Source organism: Gekko japonicus, unplaced genomic scaffold (genome assembly GCF_001447785.1).
Source record: "Gekko japonicus isolate JY-2015 unplaced genomic scaffold, Gekko_japonicus_V1.1 scaffold2335, whole genome shotgun sequence".
Lineage (NCBI taxonomy): Eukaryota > Metazoa > Chordata > Lepidosauria > Squamata > Gekkonidae > Gekko > Gekko japonicus.
In genome coordinates, this window is record NW_015168115.1 from 249,446 (window position 1) to 265,447 (window position 16,002).

The following is a 16,002-nucleotide window of genomic DNA, read 5'->3' on the forward strand; positions in this document are numbered from 1 at the left end:
AGCTTTTTTGGTTTAATTGGTTCTAGTCTGAACTTCTGGGGCAACAGAAAACAAGTCTGCACCATCCTCTCTATGACAGCCTTTAGAGTACTTGAAGATAGTTCTCATATCAGCTCTCAGTCGTCTCCTCTCCAGGCTAAAGATACCCAGCTTGGTCAGATCTGGGAGCTTTTACACTTGAAAGCTTATGGCTTAAAAATCTCATTGGTCTCTAAGTTGCTGCTGGACTTGAATCCCACTGTTCTAATAATGATAATGACTGTTTGAATTGCCAGCATCTTTGGGCACCCACAGAGGCGAAATTCTCAGCATCTCTATCTGGAATGTGCTCGGGCCATTCCCCCCCCCCCCCCCCCCCGCCGCCTTTGAAGTGGAGGAAATGAGCCGCTGGAAGAGCAGCCGTGGGCTCTTCCCCGCTTCCGTGGAATTGGTATAAGTTAAACCACTACGGTTGGCGTCCCCTTTTTAAATATGAACCAAACAATATTTAATATTTTTAATATGAACCGAATGCTCGCATCGCATCCCAGGTATTCATTTACTGCAATGTTCCCTCTGAGCCGTGGAGTCTTGTGAGCAAAAATTCTACTTTGTGAGCTACTGGCTTTTATAGTCGTGAGCGAGCGATTTGGCTACTGCATAGATTAGTTTGCTCTGGAGCCCTACTTCCTGAGCGAAGACAAACATGTATGTGTGCGCCGGAGGCTAAAAAACTGTGAGCCTAGCTCACACTAACTCAGCTTAGAGGGAACACTGGCTGCAGCCGGTGTGTATGCGACGCTATTTAAAATGGGATTTATTTCCAAGTTGGTGTGCATTAGGTGGCGTTTATAAATCATGTATATTGTAGGTATATTGTAGTTCCCAAACCTGTCCAATGAGAAGTAAGTCCTTAGCAGGTTAATGGAATTTACCGGGATGTACTAAAAAGGACAGGATTGCCCATTGGAGACAATGGGAGAGACTTGAAGGCCCATTGGAAATAATGGGACCCAGGAATACCAATTGACTTCCATGGGCTCCATTGAAATACATTGTGGCTCAAGGAGAGTTGCAAAGCAAATGCGGAATGGATTACAGTCTCTGGTCTCAAATACACTACTCTGGGACTGGAAAGCCCCTGGGGGGTAACAGAAGTGTTCTGGGACTGGAATGACAGGCCTCAGTGGAATGACAGTCCTGGGGGTGGGGGAAGCAGGAGTGTTCTGGGATTGGAATGACAGACCCCAGAGTGGAACAAGAGACCCTGGGGTAGCAGGAATCTTCTGTGACTGGATTGACAGGCCCCCACAGTGGAATGACAGCCCCTGGGTGTAGCAGGAGTGTTCTGGGACTGGAATGACAGCCCCTGGGGATAGCACAAATATTCTGGGATTGGAATGACAGACCCCAGAGTGGAACAAGAGACCCTGGGGTAGCAGGAATCTTCTGTGACTGGATTGACAGGCCCCCAGAGTGGAATGACAGTCTCTGGGAGTAGCAGGAGTATCCTGGGACTGGAATGATGGGCTTCAGAGTGGAACGACAACCCCCAGGGGTAACAAGAGTGTTCTGGGACTGGAATGACCAGCCCCAGTGTGGAATGACAGCCCCTGGGAGTAGATGTATTCAGGGACTTGAATGACAGGCCCCACATTGAATGACAGCCCCTGGGGGGCCAATGGGCAATCCTTCCTTTTAGTACATCCCGAATTCACCCCGCAGTTAATGGTTCAGCCCTACGTTACAGTTACTAGGAACTAAATCCTATATGAATGTGAAGGGTCTTTTGCCTTAATATGTTTACGACCAGACTGCAGCATATGCTTCTGCAAACCTGGAAGAACCTTCAGGGTTTTTGGGTGGGGGGTTAAAAAAAAACCCATTAGGGGCTAACCTTCACTCCAATCCCCAAGCACACAGATCTCAGTGGATACCCCAAGCAGCTCAAGTTGCTCTACAAAGGGGGGGGGGGGGAGAGGAGGTCAGGGGGAACCTGCCTAGACAAGGGAGGGTGTGTGTGGAACCAGTAACTGGTTACATGGCAGGGGTAATGGGAGAACCCAAGCAATTGGCTGCTTTGAGGGGGTATCACAGGGATTAGGTGGGTTGGCGTGGGAGAGGAAGCTAGCAACTCAGTGGTTGGATTATTAAACGCACAGCAGGAGAGGAAGTGGTGGCAGTGGCTTGAGCTGAAAGCACATCCTGTGTCTTTCAACCCCACACCTCCACTAAACTGGCTAGAGGAGTCTACCAGGGTCTTGTGCATGGGACCTACATTTAGTCCCAAGCTACCACCAATCACCTGACTGGTAGGCTTTCACAGCAAAGGGATATTACCTGGCAGAAGGGAGAAGAACTGTAAGCCGCCCTGAGCCCGCTCGTGGGGAGGGCAGGGTATAAATCGAATAAATAAAATTTCCCTGCCCTGTGCGGTCTTGTAGGTACTCCACTTAGCAGTTATTCTCATAGCCAAGCATGGCATGTAACTGGGTTAAAAGGATCCTCAGGGCCAAAGTATAGATTTCTGCTAACCTCTAGGAAATCTCACATTTGCAGATTTATTTTTAAAGTTTGGACTTAAACCTCCATTTTCATTTATTGTAACATTTGATAAATGCTTTTACTGCCGTTTCTCCTGCAGGGCAGGACTTAGGGTGGACTACAATAAAATGAAAGTCTCACTAAACAAATAGTACAATAAAACTCCCAAGTATCTCTTAGAAGGGATAGTCACCATTCTTTTCCCCAGGCAGAGGTTTTTCCCCAATACCTCAGGAACAGGGGGGGGGGGCTGCCTGAGCAGCTGGTCGCCCATAGCCCTGGCTGGATCTCACTCCTCAAAGCATTGTCTGCACATGTGCAAACCCTCCCCCCTTGTTGTTGTTCAGTCGCACAGTTGAGCCAGACTCTTCGCGACCCCATGGACCACATCACGCCAGGCCCTCCTGTCTTCCGTCGTGCCCCGGAGTTGGCTTAATTTCATGTTCGTTGCCTGGATAACAGTCTAACCTCCAGCCATGAAAGCCTTCGATAACATATCACAATATTTCTGCTACAGAAAACCCGGATCGTGTCTTGTGTTACTATGAGACTTAAAAACTGGTGTCATAGAAAATAAGGAGGCAAGAGTGGGCAGAGAACAAGGAGGGAAGGCAGAATACAGCAAGAGAGATTAGGAAGCCAGATGATGGGAAGGAAGTCTATTGAATGACAACAGAGAGAAAGGGGCAGAGCCAGGATGGAGGAAGTCCGTCAGACGAGCCAGAGGGGAGAAAAATGGTTTCTCTCTTCCTTGCAAACCAGTTCCAGCTGCTGCGACAGGTGCCTTGGACAATAGGCAGCTCCATTCCTTTTGCCCTCCACACAGAACAGCAGGAACTGTCCAAGCCGCTCGGACAGCTGTGCGAAAGAGCAACTGAGCAGGCCTGAGCTGTGCTCTTTATCCACAGCTGAGATGAGGCAAAGTGAAGAGGAGGCTGGGAGGCAGCCATTCCATTTCACCCTCCAATTTGTGAGCTATCTGCTGTCGGGAGTTCCTTCCCCCCCATACCATTTGCAGAAAGTGAAGGCCAGTCTGGCCTTCTCTACTCTTCAGACCTAAAGAGGGAGGAGGTGTTGATATCACCGCATGGCATACCTCAAGACAACTTACAGACAGTGCAGTGTATCTCGGAAATCTGGGCTCAAATCCCCTCCCCTCTTGGCCGCGAAGCTTGCCAAGTCAGTCACTTCCTCTCAATGTAACCCATTGCACCAGGCTGTAGTTGCAAGGATAAAATGGAGAACTATGAGTGCTCCCATGAGTCCCTGAGGGGCCACATTTCCCCATATATCCCCCAAAGAGCACTTCGGTCGGGATCACAATACCGACTGATGACCCCGGGCCCTAAGGAGGCGAAGCTTATGGCAACAAGGGCCAGGTCTTTCTTAGTGGCAGCTCCTACCTGGTGGAATGAGCTCCCGGAGGAACTTGGTGCAGTTCCGCAGGGCCTGCAAGACGGAGCTCTTCCGCCAGGCTTATGAGTAGGAGCCGCCACGGCCACTTACATCACGGCCACTAACATCACCGCGCCGTTAGAGAGAGACCGCTGGGGGGGATTGGACAACATCTTCCCTTCCCCCAGCCTTCCCCCTGCTACGCAAGATGTTGGAGTTTATTTACGCATCGGCAGAACTGATTTTAGTCTGTTTTAAACTTGTACTTGTATTATGTATACTTGTATATTGTATGCACTTTGTGCCCAATGTGAGCCGCCCTGAGCCCGTTCGCGGGGAGGGCGGGGTATAAATACAATAAATAAATAAATAAATAGAGAAGGTAAGAAACAGAAATGTACTAGTATATCCTTTCTGTGTTTACTAAGAAGTGAGACCTGTTGAATTCCTGGACAATTTACTCCCAGATAAATGGGAAATGGATCCACTGTCGTTTTGCCCAAGCCTTTAAAACACCTCAAAGTCAGGTGTGCATAAAGTCTACATCTGACGGAAGCTTTACTGGGGAGTCAAAAAATACCTTCAAATTTTAGCATTCCGCAACCAAGTGGGCTTTTAAGAACAGCCACTCTTATTTCAGCACACCAACACATCTAATAATTATAGTGGGGGACTTGCATTGTTGTTATGAAGATCACTGACCTACTGTAGCTAGGCGCCGCGACCTACCAGGCCTGCCTCCTCTACCTCACCCCCAAAACAAAACAAAGATCTTAACCCCTAGACGTTTTACGAGAGTCTACGACTTTTATCAAAATTAACAAGAACCTCATGGAGTGAAGGAATCTATCCACAACTTCAGTCTTCTCCCTCACTGATAGAAAGGGAAAATACCAACCTCAGAACTTCTCACGTGTTACCCCCTTGTATAAGTTATGTTTTTGACTGATTTCATGGCCAATTCAATATGACTGTTATGCTTCGATAAAACTGGAAGAAACTCATCATGCAATAAAAATGTTGTCATCTGGCACTCACGGGGACTAGAGGTTGCCATACCAACAATCCTCAAGCCTAGCAGGATCCTTCCCCCCCAAGCCACCTTCTGCAGTATGCAGACAACGGAAGCCAGCTGCTCTGGAGCCCTGACAGCTTGAGACAGGTTGAAGGGGAGTGAAGCACCCCAGGATGACATCAGCTGGTTGGACAGGCTGTCAGATGCCCAGCAATGGCCAAAGGCATGCTGGAGAGGAGTGCATGCATGTCTGAAGGCACAACAATATGGTGGCTGAGGGGAGGAGCTTATCCTCTGAACAATGCCAAACAACTGAATGTCTTGGATGCAGGTTCTGGATAACAACAACAAAACTGTATAAAAAAACTGTAGCAAGCATCTGAGCAAGAGGAACAGCAGAAGCGAACACTTTGACAAGGTTAAAATAAGTCTGAGCAAGAGGTTTCAAGAACAAAATGGGTTTATTTCACAGATGCTTTTTTGAGACAAAAGCAACACGTTTCTCATATAAAATGGTATTCCATACTTTTCTTGTTTAGAAAACATCTTTCCAAAAGAAGTGGTCAGTTATGAGTTCTTTGCTGACTTTTTTTTTGCCACATATTTCAAAGTCTGACTCACCAAGATGTATCATTACTATATGCACTTAGTTTAGGGTTTAATTACTAGAATACAGATGAATGCTCCAGCATTATTGCATATTAAGAAACCTATGCACTGTTATGCACTAGTTCATGTACAGTAATTAGTGCTCCATTGGTTCATCCGTTTTTTCTTTAGACTCCTCAGCTGGTTGAGCAAGCTTGAAAAGAGAAAAGAAAGTCTTAAGAAGATTCTTGCAAGCGAAGAAAAATTACAGAGCAAAGTTGTAGAAAGAAACATACAACCAGTGTTCCCTCTAAGCTGAGTTAGTGTGAGCTAGCTCACAGTTTTTTAGCCTCCGGCTCACATTTTTGCCTTAGCTCAGGAAGGATGGCTCCAGAGCAAACTAATTTATGCAGCAGCCAAATTGCTTGCTCACAACTTTAATGCCAGTAGCTCACAAAGTAGCATTTTTGCTCACAAGACTCCACAGCTTAGAGGGAACATTGCATACAACCCCACCAATATTTAATTTAGAGGATACAGAAGGTACAATATGTGATATTCAAATATTTGACCTTTTCATGCACATCAATAAAGCTAAATAAATCACATCAATAACGCTAAAGGGTCCTCTGAAGTATCTTTTCCCAATGTATCTGGTTACTTTCATTTATTTTCCATCTAGTTACCAAGCCCAAGGATCACAGTCATATTGGCCAAGATCCAAAGAACCATGAAAATAGTTCCATACCCCTAAGGAGCATATTTCTCAAACCAGCTTCCCATGACACACTGCAAAGGGATGATGAAACTGAGATGACCTTCAAAATCAATTTGTGATATGGGAAAGGAGTCTGCTGTTTAATGGAAATCCAATTAAAAATCCCACTAGGCACGCACAAGCCCTTGGGCACACCTAAAGTAGCTCTCTGGATCACAGCCATTGTCCTTTCCCACTTTCCCTGACAACCATGAAAGTGTAATCTTATAAAGTAACTGGTACCAAGACTTCCCTATAATTGTCTTCAACAAGCTTCACAGACAGGCATGTTTTTGTGTGTTTAAAAAAAAAATCCACTGTAGACAGCCCAGAATAATTTCTTACTGGAGCTTACTTAATATGCAATTTATAAATCAAAGCAACAAATAATTCAGATTTGAATTTTGATTTGAAAGAAAAAAAATCAAAATGAAACTAAGGTTTGATTCAGACCTTAGTCAGGACTATACGAACAAGCCTGAAATGAGGAGGCTCGCTCAGTCTTTCCTCCCCCTTCTGCAAGACAAGCGGATTAGCAGCTTCTGCTTTCATGACACACTAGTTTGCCTTTCTCTCGGGGACCAATGCAACTGACACTTCTACTGCAAACAAGGATCACAAATTGCGATTTGTTTCCTATTCACAATCCTGGTTTGTAGAAAAAGCACAAATGACACTTTGCCAATCTGGATGCAACAGCAAGCCGTGGTTTGTCACGGAAGTGACTAATTAACTGGCGGGGCATGCAGAGAGAAAGCATTGCATGAAGCTCCTCCGAACTTCTTTCCCATGAAAAAGTGAGCTCTGACAAAAACTCATGCTCAAGTGTTGTTAGTCTTTAAGGTACCACTGGACTTCTGTTAGTCTTTAAGGTACCACTGGACTTCTGTTAGTCTTTAAGGTACCACTGGACTTCTGTCCTGCTTCTGAAACAGCCTATATTGACAGCAAATCAGATATTCTCTGAAACAAACAGTCTCTGTTATTACACTTGCATACCTTTCTCTGTGGTCTTTCTTCAAGACCTTCCAGAAACGATGCTACATCATCGTCGTCATAAATAGTGAATTCCATATCTTTACCAACAATCCCAATGGAAACATTCTGTTAAATAACAATTTAAATTAGATTCTCAGTCTCTAGTTCTATTCAGTAGTGTAACAGCCAAGAAAATGATACAGATCACATACAGGACTGCGCATCTTTCAAAAGCAGTAAGGAGGAATTAGACTAGGTTATATATAAAATTTGTTCCAAATACTTTATAATGTTATGCAGGGTCTCTCTTCAAAGAAGAGAAGAGATTGGATTTATACACCGCCCTTCACTTGGAGTCTCAGAGGGGCTTGACAAACTCCTTTCCCTTCCCCTCCCCACAAAAGACACCCTGTGAGGTGGGTGGGGCTGAGAGAACTCTGACAGAAACTGCTTTTTTTCAAGGACAGCTGTGCCAGAGCTGGTGACTGACCCAAGGTCACATCAGCAGGTGCAAGTGGAGGAGTGGGGAATCAAACCCGGTTCTCCCAGATTAGAGTCCGCACACTTAACCACTACACCAAACCACTACACCAAAGCAAACATTCCAAGTGGTTTAATAATAGATATGCTTTAAAAACAAATACAAAAAGAAATACGAAGTGTCCCAGACAATAATCTGGACAAAGATCATTCAACTGAACCGTGGAAACGAAATGCTTTTATGAATTTTCCAGAAATCAAGAGATTATGTTGATCAAAAGGGTGCAATTAGATTCTCTTAATATTTTCAGTCAACAAAAAATATAGCTAAAGGGAGACATGATAAGAGGCTTGTAAAATCATGCCTGGCAGAGAGAAAGTGGATAAGCGGATAATGGGAGCTTTGTCTGTTTCTCCCATAATACTAGAACTTGAAATAGAAATTGTTAGAAAATAGATTCAGGACAGATTAAAAGAAATATTTCTTTATTCAGCTACTGATTAAACTGTGGAATTCACTGCCAGGGTAGTAGTGATGGCCTCCAGCATAGCTTTAAGGGGGCTTTGAGAATGGATTTAAAGTTGCTTTCTTTCTTTGTTCCCCCCACCTCAAGCCTACCCAGGGAAGGAAACACTGGCTGGGGAAGGGAAGACCAATTGGGGAGGCATGCCCCCCCCTCGCTTCCCAGCAACCCTGCCGGAAGCCACACAATCAGTGTTCCCTCTAAGCTGAGTTAGTGTGAGCTAGCTCACAGTTTTTCAGCCTCCAGCTCAGATTTTTGTCTTCGCTCAGGAAGGATGACTCCAGAGCCAACTAATTTATGCAGTAGCCAAATTGCTTGCTCACAAATTTCATGCCAGTAGCTCACAGAGTAGAATTTTTGCTCACAGGACTCCACAGCTTAGAGGAAACATTGCACACAATATGTATGAAAGAACCGCATGCTGCTCCCGAGCCGCAGTTTGGCCACCCCTGATATATAGCTTTAACAGGGGGCTAAACATGGAGGAGAGGTCCATCAATAAAGGGAGCGTCCACCTGCAGAGGTAGCAAGGTGCTAAATACCACTGCTATAGGCAGCAAGAGGAGAGGGGCTTTAGCCTTTATATCCTGGGCAACTGGCTGGCTGCAATGCAAAACAATATGTTAGACCAGATGGGCCACTAGTCTGATCCAACAGGCTCTTCTTACATTCTTATCTGTGGATGTTCTCAGTCTGGGTAACTTAGATTGGTCGGATAATTTAATTGCACTACTGCAGAAAGTAGGAGTTCTGGTTGCAGTAATATGCCAGTGCAAGTCCACTTACTTCTGAGTAAGCTTGTTTAGGAATGAGAAGAAAGGCCACTGAATTACCACAAAGCAACAGTGTACGAGAGTACAGCCTAAGTTAGCACTCTATCCAACTTGACATCAGAGAGGGTTGGAGCCTTCTTTCTTAGGGCTCTATGCTTGCCCTGTCCAAGCTGGCATGCCTCTAACCTTTATTTATACATTTCCTGATTCATCCTCACTGTTCTGGCAAATGACTGGATTCTGGCTTGGATAACACCAACCATGTTGTACCACAATCATGGGACAGACCTCCAATAAGAAACTGCACTTGCCTTAGTGGTCAGGTCTTGTTCTGCAGGAAGAGTCTCTCTTAAAGCACGCAGTCCGTGTTTAACCAGTTCATTCAGATTACCTGCAAAACATATACACTTTTTCTTTCTTTCGGGAAAGCCACTTAATTTTTTTACATTTTTAATTCTTTATTAATCACTAAGTTCACAAAAAAGAGCAATCCAAAAGTAAAACTTAAGACGCTGAACTGCAGGCTGTGGAAGGTCAGTAGTTCAGCAGTTCGAGACCTGGGTGCCGCATGATGGAGTGAGCTCCCATCTCTAGTTCCAGCTAGAGACTATTATAGCATTATCAACTGGTAGATACTTCCAGAAAACCTAGGCTAAACCTAAATTTTTGTACCACTTTTATATACCTACATGACCCATATTGATACATGTTGACAATAACCTTACAAGTTTAACCAGATTCTATACTCATTTCTACACGGAAGAACGTCATTCTGTCTCAGAGACCCAATAACTGGCTTCCAGCTTTTATCATAATCACAGGGGGAAAAAGACAACTGCAAACCAACAAAGAAATAATTGTTTACTGTAAAACATATACATTTATAACCAATTTAGAAACACAGTATTTCTAGAACTGTTTCTTGAAGTGAAGAAGAAGTGATTGGATTTATACCCCGCCCTTCACTTGGAGTCTCAGAGCGGCTTACAAACTCCTTTCCCTTCCCCTCCCCACAACAGATACCCTGTAAGGTGGGAGGGGCTGAGAGAACTCTGACACAAACTGCTCTTTCAGGAACGGTTGTGCCAGAGCTTGTGACTGACCCAAGGTCACATCAGCAGGTGCAAGTGGAGGAGTGGGGAATCAAACCCGGTTCTCCCAGATTAGAGTCCGCACACTTAACCACTACACCAAACTGGAGATATCTCAAATGAATTGCTTTCCCCAAACACATGACTGACCATATCATTCTCAGTAAACCAAGGAAGTCACCACATATGCAAGAGAAAAGGGGATACAGCAATATACATATATTAGCAAAATAAAACCAGACAGAAGAATCTCCACACTTACAGTCAGAAAACTCGGTCATGTGTCGCTCCAAGTAAGTTCGAGCTGACTGGGATCTTGCACCAATAGACATTGCTTTGCAATCAAAATAATTCGCAGAAGGACAGGTCTGGAAGATATGTGGACCCATATCCTAACAAAACACAGGGTAATTTGTTTCATTTTCAAAGGAGGTAAATCATCAGAGAACACATAAGGATCTTCAGTGTTTATTTCATATGTGTGTGTATATTACACAGATAAAATCAACAATTAATCTATAATTGTACACATACCAAATGCTGTTTCATGACCTGGACTAGTATTCTGAACAGTTTGCTTTTGAGTCAAGTGAACTGTCATGCTTATTTCAGGGAAGGAAATCTCTCAAGAGATTACAAATATTACATCCTCCAGGGATAAATGACACATTAGTACATTTTTCTTACAAATCATTTTAAAAAAACCCACCCAAAGCACTTACATCATAGCCGGCAATGAGAAGTCCCACACCATATGGTCTCCTTCCATAACGCTGTGTTGGTATTTGTGTTTCTTGCATGTGCTAAGGAACACATCTCAAATTGCTGGCTCATACATGTAAATATGCAACATTTCTCCATTTAGTCACTTGCTGCAGAAACTTTTTCAGACTGTCAGGCAATACACAAATTGTCTCATATTTGATCAGCTATAGCTGGTTTGTTCAGGCAAATTATCACTTAACGTTAAGTAATAAACATGCACTTGTGAATCCAAAGAGAAAGTGGGCTTTTCTTTTCTTTGAATTACAGAAACATTTTAAATCATCCCAGATCTACTAGTGAGTTTACATTCTCTCTTGTCGGTATGATACCTGCCCCCCACCCCCACCCCGCATCAATCGGTCTGAACTCTTCACTTGCAAAGTAAAGGGGCAGTGCTAATTTACTTCTGCTAACAGCAAGGTAAAAAACCCACCCAAAGCACTTACATCATAGCCGGCAATGAGAAGTCCCACACCATATGGTCTTCTTCCATAACGCTGTGTTGGTATTTGTGTTTCTTGCATGTGCTAAGGAACACATCTCAAATTGCTGGCTCATACATGTAAATATGCAACATTCCTTCATTCAGTCACTTGCTGCAGAAACTTTTTCAGACTGTCAGGCAATACACAAATTGTCTCATATTTGATCAGCTATAGCTGGTTTGTTCAGGCAAATTATCACTTAACGTTAAGTAACAAACATGCACTTGTGAATCCAAAGAGAAAGTGGGCTTTTCTTTTCTTTGAATTACAGAAACATTTAAAACATCCCAGATCTACTAGTGAGTTTACATTCTCTCTTTTGTTGGTATGATTCCTGCCCCCCAACCCCACCCTGCATCAATAGGTTTGAACTCTTCACTTGCAAAGTAAAGGGGCAGTGCTTCTTAACCACTTGAGCCACCGCAGCAAGGTATCAAAGTACAATTTTTACCCTAGTCCACAATAGCCCACCAGTAAAGATCTGCCTCTCAAGCTCTGCTGCTTTCGGCACCCTGGTCTTCAGATGTGAGGTGAGTGGCAACCAGAAAGAGGACCTTTTCTGTGGTGGCACCTCACCTTTTGATGAACACCATCCCCCTTGAGGCTTGCCTGACACCTACTTTACACTATTGTAGGTGCCAGACTAAACCATACCTTTTTACCCAGGCTTTTAATTAGGCAAGGAGCTGCGGTGGCTCAATTGGTTAAGACGCTGAACTGCAGGCTGTGGAAGGTCAGTAGTTCAGCAGTTCGAGACCCGGGTGCCACAAGACGGGGTGAGCTCCCGTCTCTAGTTCCAGCTCCTGCCAACCTAGCAGTTCGAAAGCAAGAAATTGCAAGTAGATAAATAGGTACCACTTCGGTGGGAAGGTAACAGCGTTCCGTGCGCCTTGGTGTTTAGTCATGCCGGCCACATGACCACGGAAACGTCTTCGGATAGCGCTGGCTCTTCGGCATGGAAACGGAGATGAGCACCGCAACCCTAGAGTCGGACTTGACTGGCTTTCGAGCAAGGGAACCTTTACCTTTAATTAGGCATTTAGCTTTTCAGCTTTTTAATGGTCTGCTTCTGTTTTACTGTTTTCTAGTTTCATGGGGCTGGTTTTTCTTTTAAAATGGCAAGCCACTTCAAGCAGGACTCGGAAGAGATGGCGTAGAAATAGTCTAAATAAAAGAAAGAAAAGTAACACCTGACAATATGGCATCACATTAATGCTCTTGAATGTTCCAAGGTAACAAGAGAAAAAGGATACTGCTTCCAATTAGAGATACTAATCGAGATACTGGAAGAGGCCTATCAAATACAAATCTTGAATCCAGACACTCCTGACGCATGAAGTTACTGTAAGATTAAAACACAAGGAGGCAGAATGTGGCCTGTTATGCATGGATTTCCTTTCATTTATTACTTCAGTCCTACCTAGGATTATTGTTTAAGAACCATGACCATACAATTTAAATACTACTGTTAACTGAGCTGGTATAATATAGTCGCTAGAGTTGTGAGACAAGTAATTCCTTGTGCAAAAAGAACTTCAGCCACTAACACTGAAAACCTACGCAGAGCTACTCTTCATAGGATTGCACTGCAAGACCCGGGATGGCCTTCTGTATTACTATCCTCTTAGTCACAGCCAGGGGTCGTTTCGTAGAAAAAGAGCTAGGGGAACTCATTAGCATAACTCATTAGCATATGCCACACCCCCTGACATCACCGGAAGTGTGTCATAAGGCCACACCCCCTGACATCACTGGAAGTGTGTCATAAGGCCACACACCCCGCCCCCAACGGTCCCGGCCGGCGGGAGTGTGAGGAAGCCCCGCCAAGGCCCTCCCTGGCCCCAGGCAGGCAGAGGTGGGGAGAGGCGGGGAGGAAGCAACTTACCCTCCCTCTTCTCCTGCCTCCTCCTGGCTGAATGAGGGCCGGAAGCGGGGCGGCCGGAAGCAGGGGGCGGGGCTTCGTCATGTGCCCTGCCCCCCTGTACCTCACCCGGGGGAACTGCGATCCCCCCCAAATGACCTCTGGTCACAGCACATACACACACCAACACCCAATTTGTACTATCAGAATAACTGTACTGACCTCACTGGAACAAGGGCCACTGAGATGTGTGTATAAAGTGCTCTGAAGATGAAAATTTGCACTATAAATGTCAAATATTAATATTTGAAGTCTTGGAAAATGCATTTTGAGAAACAATGAACAAGCAAACCGTATCTGATGTGAATCTGAGATAAATGGCCCAGGACAATTTTATATGCTCTGTGGATTTACCTATCCATCTCGGTCATGTACAAGACCAATAAATCACTGACTTACCTATCTCAGAGGAGTACTGCAAATAGCATAATTAATACTAATTACAGATTCTGGGAGAACACTGTATAAAAGGGTTCACAGCATGGTCCCAAACATATTTACTGAAAGGTAAACCCTATTAAGTTCAGTAGGACCTACCCCTTGTGAGTTTAGAACTTCACTGAACTCTTAAACTGTGTTGCTTTGGATTCTATATACCACCTAGCACAATAGGCAGCAGAAAATAAATACTAATGTTAGCAACAGTAATGTGTATTCTTCATGGTACCTATCAGCTCAAGGAACCAAGATGGTGAACCAGCCCACAGACATCCTCCTAATTAGCTATAATTCCACATCCAGTTGTTGCATTAATTTAAAAAGTGTGTAAATCCATACCCTAGTGCCATGTACATAATACTACAAATCGGCATGCAAATTTACCATAGAAGTCTCGCATCAGCAGTAAGTCCAGCAATAGAAATACCAATATGGTTGTCAACATACAGGATTTTTTTCTGATGGGCAGCCAGCTCAGACTGTGCCCTCTACAGATACAACAAAGAGAACATTTATGAGAAGTACAGTTAATCCACAAATCTATAAACTTCTACAATAAAGACTAGGCATATATTCAAAAAGGAACTAAAAGTGTGTGCAGGGGGAACAGAGTGCATTTAAGTATTGCAAACAAAAGGATAGCCTAACCAATACTGTCATGAACTAAGTTTACAGTGATGAAGACAGATGTGGGGAAGAGACCAGTGGTTGAGCATATGCGTGACATGCAGGCAAATACCAGCTTCAGGCACTGGCATCTCAGGTAGTATTTTATTAAAATTCATATTCAGTGTAATAACTTAACTTCTATATCATTTTTCTGAATTTTCATCCCACAGATGAAGCTCAGGTTATAGACAATGGTCAGTAATTTGGCTGGCACAAGAGATGACATGATCTATTATTTCTGGAGTACCTAATGCATTCTAAGCATTTTAGAATGATTAAAACTTAACAGTATCAAATCTAACAACAAATCCTTCATTTTTATTATCACATGTAGAAATCCAACATGCTCACAAATGCTATATAAAATAATTTATCCTTCAGACTACACAATTGCTTCTACCATCTGACATATTATAAAAGCGTTCTATATCCTGTTTCCATTAACACACACACAGAAGTCATTTCAAATTTTACTCCCAATGTTTACCTTCAAAGCAACCAGAACAGCATGGGCTTTTGATTTCAGCCCAACAGTTGCTGAGCCTTGCTTGACAGCCTCCATTGCATATTCAATTTGGTGAATTCGGCCCTAAAGAACAGGATATAGTTTAAAATGTATCTCCTTATAAACATGCTCTGTCTCTCTCTCTATATATAAGAAACCTGAGCATCCTGTGTCAACTCTGGCGGAATGGTGAAGAACAGGATTTTCCAAATTAATAAAACCAAATCTCTTGCTGGTTCGGTGATTTCGTTTAAACAGAATTCTTCCATCAGATGCTGCCTCTTAATTTTATTTGCCATGATCACCAACAGTAGCTAAGGTTTCTTGCTGCCAAATATTTTAAGTCATTATCCAAAAGGATTCCACAGCTGGCTTCCACAGAATTATAATACACAATTAAATCGGCAATGACACAGCAAGGCTCTGGGGAGGCAAGCCAGTTCTCATGAAGCCATTCTGATTGTTCCCATCCTCTTTCACCCTGTCTCACTCCCCCGAATGCAAAGAACTGGAAGATCAGTTGCCAGGCAGTATGCTTCCTATTCTCTTCCACCACAGGACCGCTGACCTTTTCACTGGCCTGAAGTAAGGTGGAACAGCTTGGTCTCAGATAAGGTGCAGAGTAATGGCAGCTGAGGATCAGTTGCCAGGTTGTTTGTCCTTTACTCCCTATATATTTATCACAAAATTATTAACACCAAAGGGTTTGTCAAAACCCTTTGCTTGCCTTTTTCCCCTGCTACGCTAACAGGAGTGACAATATGCAATCTACTAACACCACTGCTCCTTCATAAAAAAATTAAGAACTTCCCAATGAAATTGGCTCATTACTGCAGACTGGTTTGCATTTGGCTTCTCTCACCATTACAGTTTTCCCATTCTGAGTTGCCAGAAATCTTATTCTAAGCAGGTTTGAATACCATATTATATTCAAGGCAAGCCATTCCTTTGCACCTCATGTTAAGCATCTTAGCTTCACATAAAATGACTAGAACACTGAGCAGGCCATCCTGCACTAATCCTTTGAACAACATATTCCCAACTAACTGAAAGCCCGATAGAGGTATATTTGCAAATTAAAGGTAGTTCGAGAAT

The 16,002-nt window shown here is 43.7% G+C and overlaps 1 protein-coding gene across 2 annotated transcripts; it reads right to left on the bottom strand.

The window, feature by feature from the left end:
- Positions 1-5,519: 5,519 nt before the first annotated feature.
- PSMA1 (proteasome subunit alpha 1) lies at positions 5,520-14,987 on the bottom strand. Of its 2 annotated transcripts, none has more exons than XM_015414858.1 (8): positions 14,890-14,987; positions 14,118-14,221; positions 12,628-12,716; positions 10,847-10,917; positions 10,387-10,516; positions 9,345-9,424; positions 7,278-7,382; positions 5,520-5,735 (listed from the first exon to the last, which is right to left on the bottom strand). In XM_015414858.1, the coding sequence occupies exons 1-8, from the start codon at positions 14,962-14,964 to the stop codon at positions 5,679-5,681; spliced, it is 711 nt and encodes a 236-aa protein (XP_015270344.1). In that variant the 5' UTR covers positions 14,965-14,987; the 3' UTR covers positions 5,520-5,678. The 2 variants fall into 2 exon arrangements, with proteins under 2 accessions (XP_015270344.1, XP_015270343.1); XM_015414857.1 differs by lacking the exon at positions 10,847-10,917 and adding an exon at positions 11,336-11,406.
- Positions 14,988-16,002: the final 1,015 nt, after the last annotated feature.

Bases quoted from the DNA above. Each gene is read 5' to 3' on its own strand.
- PSMA1 (XM_015414858.1), bottom strand. From the start codon at position 14,964: ATGGAGGCTGTCAAGCAAGGCTCAGCAACTGTTGGGCTGAAATCAAAA. The intron at 12,717-14,117 runs GTAAATTTGCAT...TTAATCTTACAG, and splicing joins GCTGATGCGAGACTTCTATG to TAACTTCATGCGTCAGGAGT. The intron at 10,517-10,846 runs GTAAGTGCTTTG...GTGTTTTGTTAG, and splicing joins TTCTCATTGCCGGCTATGAT to GATATGGGTCCACATATCTT.